This window comes from Typopeltis vanoorti, chromosome 26 (assembly GCF_054136105.1).
Source record: "Typopeltis vanoorti isolate ZY-2024b chromosome 26, IOZ_Tvanoo_1.0, whole genome shotgun sequence".
Lineage (NCBI taxonomy): Eukaryota > Metazoa > Arthropoda > Arachnida > Uropygi > Thelyphonidae > Typopeltis > Typopeltis vanoorti.
In genome coordinates this window covers 827,501-835,227 of record NC_143574.1, presented here as the reverse complement: position 1 = coordinate 835,227, position 7,727 = coordinate 827,501, and the positions used below count along the sequence as shown (strand labels likewise).

The 7,727-nt window shown below is 38.1% G+C and overlaps 1 protein-coding gene across 1 annotated transcript in view; it reads right to left on the bottom strand.

The window, feature by feature from the left end:
* Positions 1 to 1,290: 1,290 nt before the first annotated feature.
* Positions 1,291 to 7,727, bottom strand: part of LOC150092261 (uncharacterized) — a 29,637-nt gene continuing 23,200 nt past the window's right edge. The window contains exons 8-11 of the mRNA XM_090415084.1: positions 5,822 to 6,059; positions 5,406 to 5,458; positions 5,119 to 5,305; positions 1,291 to 1,575 (exon numbers count right to left, since the gene is read on the bottom strand). Coding sequence (XP_090271210.1) covers positions 1,529 to 1,575; positions 5,119 to 5,305; positions 5,406 to 5,458; positions 5,822 to 6,059 — 525 coding nt within the window. The 3' untranslated portion in view covers positions 1,291 to 1,528. The remainder of the gene's footprint in view (positions 1,576 to 5,118; positions 5,306 to 5,405; positions 5,459 to 5,821; positions 6,060 to 7,727) is intronic.

Here is a 7,727-nt window from a genome sequence, read left to right as displayed (position 1 = left end):
CAGATTTCCAGAAATAATAAAGTAAACAGAAAGTCGGTAGATTTTTAGTATAATATTATGCTCATGATTATGAATATGACACGCAATCTTCACAAATAAATAAAATAAAAGAAATAGAAACAGATATACAAAAATCATCTTGTGACACAACATTATATTTAATTTTTTTCAGCTGCTTGAAGAAAGACGTCGTTCACATTTATCACGCAGTTTGAAGTTATTAACAGCTCTCGGAGCAAAATGTTAATCTGAAAATTTTAAGTAATAAATTTATAGAGTTGAGATTGCTTTACTCCAGTAGCAAATCAAGCATACACCACTCGGGCGAGCGATGCAAGAGCCAGCATTGTTCTCTCTACCAGTGCCGTAATAACCTAGCTCGCCTGCAGTTTCCAGACCTAAGGAAACTACATTAATTGAGCTGACTGGCTATGACAACCTCCATTATGTTTGTCATTTGTTATGCTTAATATCCGTTTGCACAGATCTCTGGCTTATCTTACACAGTCATGTTCACGTGATCGTGTTAATTAAATTCTACTTTCTGTATCATATTATCAATTAATAATTAATTAAACATCAATTAAACATAAACATCATTAAATTAATTTGTGCTGATTTTCATTGACATAAACCCGTTCTGATCACCAAAAATTTATAATATTATTAAAAGTACTTACGAGTGAATGCAGACTTTTTCTCCTGTGTGCTGGTAGTTTTCCCCTCCTGGAGATGGATGAATCACTATCTGTTGCGTCACAAACACCTTCAATAAGAGATTTCTTAATACCAAAATTAAACAAAGTCCCTTGTCTCTTATTCATATTAAATTTTAAATCTGCAGGCCTATTACTTTTAAATAATCACAGCACTACGGTTTCGAAACTTTCACCCTACAATACGAACTTGCGAAGAAAGTATTCAGTATTACTAGATTGGAGAAACGGATACCTTGATCTTCAATTTTAGTGGAAAAATTTTCTTTATGATTGCTGATTGGCCACTAACATTTGCAATACAGATGTTATTGCTTTCAGTTTTGAGAACAGAGGATACGCCGCCCATTGTTGTAATTGGCTTGCAGCCAATTTTTATGATGGGTCAGTTTGGGAAACCCTGCTATAGATGGTTGTGGGTGTCTAGAAAGTAGATGATCTTCATTCCCTAGTGTGCACCATCCTAATTGTTGGAGACCCGAAGTAGGTTTTAAAAAAGATAGTGTTTAATCTCTAGAGTAAATATTTCTTTTTAGCTCTTATTTATTCTATTATTCCACAATAAAACGACGAAAGTATATTAAACTGTAATTTATTTTTACAAACTATGTTCTCACTGAGCGTGATCTTGAAAACTAACATGAAAAAGGCGTAAAAATAATAAAAACATCCTTGCGTTGGACGTGTGTCGAATTTGAGAAGTATGATCGAGAGGGAACGCGGAGGACAGAATCATTGATGTCTTGGGCTCCGATCAGGATGTCGGACTTCTATTTTCTTCACATTTCTGACTACGGATGGCTACAGCGACATTAAACGGGAGCGGGTAACTTGAGATCATTGTCGTGGGTACATGCGCCTAAAAATAAATAAATAAAATAATAATAATTAATGCAAAACAAAGCATTTTATAGAAAAGGAATTCAGTTAATGTCATAGAAATTTCGATATTATACATGCTTTAACAGCAATATATTCACAAACATTAATACGTATTTACAAATATACTGGGTAGTCAAAGCCATTAAAACCAGGATGTCTTAGTGTGTTAGTGCAAGATGCTGGTCTGACTGGCGCAGATTGGATGGCGTATCCCCTCCCAATCACCACACGGTGGATTGGAATCCACACGGTGGGCATCCAACCGCAAGAGACTACCATCCCGCTTCCTGGAGGACTGAAGTGCTTTGATCTCTTCGGCTCATCAAGGATTATTTAACCCGCATCCATGGCACTAATACTAACTTATACGATTTACACTTATAAAACTTTTATTGAAAACGTGTTATATTTTCAGGCTTATTTATCTGTTTTGAGGTTTAAGCTTAAGAGAAAACTTATCAGCCGCTGTCTGAGACGTAAGAACTCTTTCCTTTTTCTTTATAATAATTTAAGAAGGCCTGGTTGGCCGAGCCAAAAGGCTGTTCGAATCCCGCCGTGGGCATGGATGTTTGTGATTGTCTGTGAAAGTACTAGTGGTGGTAGGCGGCGGTAGATGGCGTTGGTGGTAGATGATGAAGGTTGGTGGAGTAGTGAGACGAGGAGTTGCAGACTCCCTCGATGAGTCTTTGTACTCCCTAGAGGTGTGATGTAATAATAATAATAATAATAATAATAATAATAATAATAATAATAATGGAAAGGCACTTGTTATTCTTCCTACAGGTCACGTATTTGAATTAGGCCAGTTGTTCGTAGTGTCTGGTATCCTGATGGCCACATTCCACATGGACGTTCAATCACAGAACTTCACTGTGGCAGTTGCATAGAACTGATTCATGACTGCAAAAGCTGGGGGTGATTCATATGTCACAAACGTTGTCAACAGCCGATTGGAGAGTAAACGTAGATAACGTCATTGTTTTTTCCGGTATAGAGCATCAAGTTCAGTTCAGCAAGGATTACTCCCTGGCATCAGCAACGCCTTTATCAACTGGGGCTGATTAACCTCTCCCTGACGGAGAAATCCATTATCATAACCCCAATAATGTTCAAAAATAAAAACTATAACAAATGTTATGTCTTTAATTGTAATGTCCAAATATTTAAAGAGATGAAGTAAACGCGATAAGGACTACGAACACTCTACTACTGGCGCAAACTGCATATAAACAGTGGAACTGCGCGACGGACAGTGCCGCATTACGCTAATAGCTCGCATCTCACTATGATGTGCATAGGCTTGCGCGCGTAGCAATATGACATCATGGTAAACACAGTGCTGCTAGCGCCCTCCTAAGTGCTACAAGATGGATTTTTATTATTTTTTATACAAAATAAGAGAATTGTTTAGGATTGTTGATGATAAAATTAAATATTACAAGCAAATATAAATAAATTAATAAATTTATTTATGTATCGAGAAAAATTGGGGTCGCTGCAGTTCCGTAGTGCCTATGCACGAGCCGCCCCTGGTTTTCCTCCTACGAAAGAGACAAACTAATCAGAATACACGCAGTTTACAGACATGCAAGCAATACGGATAAGCTTAACCCTTCCTTATCATAAGCAATAAGTCAGTTTCTAAGAAGCGAAGTCATTTGATTGTGACAGGAGAGTGAGACTAACACGGAAGCAAAGATCTTGCTTTAATTGCTTCTGCGCTAATCTTAGCTACTATAGCATTTTTAAAAAAGGATTTATTCACTTTAAGTTTTTTTTTTTTTTTTTTTTGTGTAATGATACCTGTGGGGAATCCATAACTACAGAATCACACGTGTACAACAGCAAAAATTAATTTATTATAAAGACATTTGGTTATAGGACATCATCAGTGTAAACAGTGAACAACTATACCCTCTGTCCAAAACGATACCGAACTTTTCGAAAATAGAAGAAACTAGTGGAGCCACCTGTTGTATCTTTTTTGTTGTCGAAAGCGATAACCTTCATTAGTGTTGTGCCAACTGTTTATGACATTTGTTTCGTTAGAAGCCGAGTTATAGTGCCAAGAGTGACAGTGGGTTTTGACGGACGGTCGGAAAATGAGTTTCAAACAGAGAGCTGCGATTGACTTTTGTGTTAAACTTGGTAAAAGGTTTACCGAAACGCATCAAATGCTTCAAAAAGCATACGGTGATGAATGCTTATCCCGTACTCAAGTTTACGGATGGTTTAAGCGATTTCAAAGTGGTCGTGAGACGCTTGAGGACGACGAAAAGTCGGGCCATGAAAAAACTGGACTAAGCAAAGTTAACATCCAAAAAAGTGCGTGATTTCATCAAAGAAAACCCGAAATCGTCCGTGAGATTGATTGAAGATGAATTGGGGATTCCAAAATCAACTGTACACAACATTTTGACCAACAGTTTGGGCCTTCGTAAATTGAATTCGCAATTTATTCCCCACAAGTTGACCGACGACCAAAAAATGTATCGAAATGAACACTGCAAGGACCTCATTAAAACCGCTTACACATTAAGGACTCAAACTTCCTTGAAACGATCGTTACTGGTGACGAAACGTGGTGTTTTGAGTATGAGTCCGAAACAACGCCAGAGTGCTGAGTGGAAACCACCAGAAGAGGGACATCCGAAAAAAAGTCGCTTGGAAAAGTCAAAAGTAAACACAATGCTGATTTGTTTCTACGATTCTAAGGACATTATCCACAAAGAATTCGTTCCGCCTGGCCAAACGGTCAATGGTGAGTTTTATCTCGAAGTTTTGAAGCGATTGATAGCAAGAATTCGTCGCGTATGTCATGAATATCGTGACGACTGACCGTTCGTCAAAACACACCTCTTGGCACTAGAACTCGGCTTCTAATGAAACAAATGTCATAAACAGTTGACACAACTCTAATGAAGGTTGCCGCTTTCGACAACAAAAAAGATACAACAGGTGGCGCCACTAGTTTCTTCTATTTTCGAAAAGTTCGGTTTGTTTTTGGAATTTGAATAAAGAAACAGTATAGGGCACGTATTAAACTGAAATCCCTCTAAAAGTTGCGTTCATAGGTTAAAGGTTGAAAATGAAAAAATAAATACATGAGTTAAAAAATCTAGAAATTACAAATTAATTTAACACAGTTGAGGATGAGGATTTCCCACACAGCGCTTTCTTTGTATAAACGTTCATGTTTACATCTGGATCTATGTAAACAGCTTGATGTTTGTTTTCCCATTGGATCCTGTGGCTAGTGTTCTCAATCCCATGTTGTGCCAAGCCAGAGGTTAGATAAGCCGGATGTGGTCTTGATGTTCAGAGATACATCTACTGACATATCTTTTTCCCGTTTGTCCGTAGTATGACTAGTTGTAAATGTAAACTATACAAAATATTTGGTTCAAAATTGTATTTTTACAAAAAAGAATTTCTAGAAAGAGATTATATTTTATTTTTAATTGGGATATCCTTAACGCTCTTTATAGTAGTTACACAAAGTTAATGCAGGAATACTTACAGCTTCCAAGCCGTTCTTCCAGCAATCCAATCTGCTCACTCAAGGAATTAATACGATCCAACAGCAGCTTATCAATGGGAGACTGCTTCGCATTCGTATTGCTTGTTTCTGGAGTATTGCGTAGTTGGATAATCTGTAAAACCTTGTCAATGATCCTCCATTCCACTTCAGTGAGGTTATATTGTTCCTGTTGAGCGTGTATGGGGGAGAATAAACAAAAATCAGTACGAGGAAGTTATTTGGCCATATTTCGTTCATACAGCTGATAGGTTACGCAATTTATTTACCTTTATTTTCTTGGGTAGTTCTTCATAATCCACAGAACTGTCACTGGAAGATACTGAAAAAAAAAAGTGGTTTGGGATGATAATATTTGGGCGCGGTTGTAGTCCCATAAAATCAAAGTATAAAACTATTTTTATTACATCGAATTTCAGTATTTTATTATATTATAGATATTTTTTCATTTTGTTATGCTCTTATCATTTTGATCCGATCTTGATTTTGCAGAATCCTATTTTGATTTTCAATTGTAAATTGAAAATCAAAATAGGAATCTGCAATAAATAAACAAATAAAAGAGGGGAAAAGGGTAACGTTGCTAAAGACTAAGAGTCGTTGCATTGGCAATAAGATTTTCGAATTGTGCTAAGGAATGTATTAATTTAGAAGACTAAATTTAGCTACGAGTAAATATACTTACAAGCTTCCAGCTTCTTCAGAATGCTGATATGTTCGTTGATGCGGTCGAAAACATCCAGACTAGAGTGGTCCACACCTCCAGTGTTGTTAGAGGATGATCCTGCTCTGTTCGAACCACTTGTTCCGAACAGGGTCAGTACGGTCCTTTGTAGCGTACTTATTCGTTGGTCGAGATTCGCCATGTGTTCCTGCTGCTTTAAACGATGTGCCTGTTCAACCTTCTTGCGATCTTCTTGCATCTAAAGAAGAAAAAAAAAAGAATCGAGTGATACATTAGGACATGAATTATGACACACACGCACGCACGCACGCACGCACGCACGCACGCACGCACGCGCGCGCGCGCACACACACACACACACACACACACACACACACACACACACACACACACACACACACACACACACACACACACACACACACACACACACACACACACACACACACACACACACACACACACACACACACACACACACTAAATAACATTCAACTATCATGACAGAAATAACGATTTCTGTCATTGGGAAAAACAAAGAATTTTGTCAGAGTTCGATAAAGGGTGTAGGATGGACTTGATCAGCAACAATGTCCAAATGCTACTTGGAGGATATCGATAAACGGTGATTGTGGATGCCGGTCTGGCTGGAGCCACGATTTTGAAAACAGCATAGCTGGCTAGTTTTTCAAAAGGTGAGATATCCCGAGATATTTAATCAGTGTTAAAATAACCTACTTTGCTTATGTCAGAAGCGGTCAGGAACGATATCGCTCGTCTGAGAAGATCTGTAGGGACATACAGAACTTCCCCTGTACAGCAATGACCGAAGAATTTAATTCCTGACCCAAACTATGCGCAGGGAATTGAGGAAGATCGGTATTGGCAGTTGCACGCCTATACTTTTTCCCGACACCACTGTAGAAGTGGTGTCATGAAAAAAAGGCATGTGGTTCTAAGAATCAGAGTATCCCTTGTTCTGTACCGATGGTAGGCAGAGTGTTTGGTAGGCACTCCCATGAAGCAATGAATCCAGCTTTCCTTGTAAACAAAACTCAAGGTTCTGGAGGTAGGGCATGTTCATTTGTAAGAAACGGGTCCTCTGATATTGCTAGAAGGTCAGATATCCTCCAAGGAATATTTGGACATTGCTGCTGATCAAGTCCATCCTGCAGTGTTGATCTTTTATACAGCAGGTGAGAGTTGTTTCATGGACGACAATGCTACTGTGTATTGCGCAAGAGTACTTCAGCAGCGAGCATGAAAGCAACTTCCACCATTTTCCCTGATCACCACAAAGCCCGGATGTGAACCCAATTGAGAATGCATGAACACTTTGTGGAATTTATGCCAAACCGCATCTGTGCTGTAATTCGGGCTAAAGGAGGTCCAACAAGGTATTGAATAAAATAAAATAAAAAAATCTAATTCAGTGGCCGGAAGGTATACAATGCAGCAAAAACTGCAATGAAATTATCTCACTATATTGAGACAGAAACATAAACAAGCAATAGTTCTTTCGTCCTATCCCCAATGAAAAAGTATCTGGGGGAATGCCTTAAAGCATAGATTACAGTGGATAATATCTCTTCAAGGGAGAAAATGCCATGAATTTTTTTTTTTTCTCTTCGCAAAATACGTAAGCAGCTCTTAGGTTTGTCCCTGTAATAATAATAATAATTTGGCTTAGTGGATTTTAACGAAATTCAGTATTTTGGATTTTTTCTAATTTGTCGAATCATCTTAATTTGGATTTAGATCGAACCATTTAGCCAGATTATACTGTATATACACCCTCTGTCCAAAAAGAAACCGAACTTTTCGAAAATAGAAAAAATTAGTGGCGCCATCTGTTGTATCCTTTTTGTTGACGAAAGCGGCAACCTTCATTAGTGTTGTGTCAACT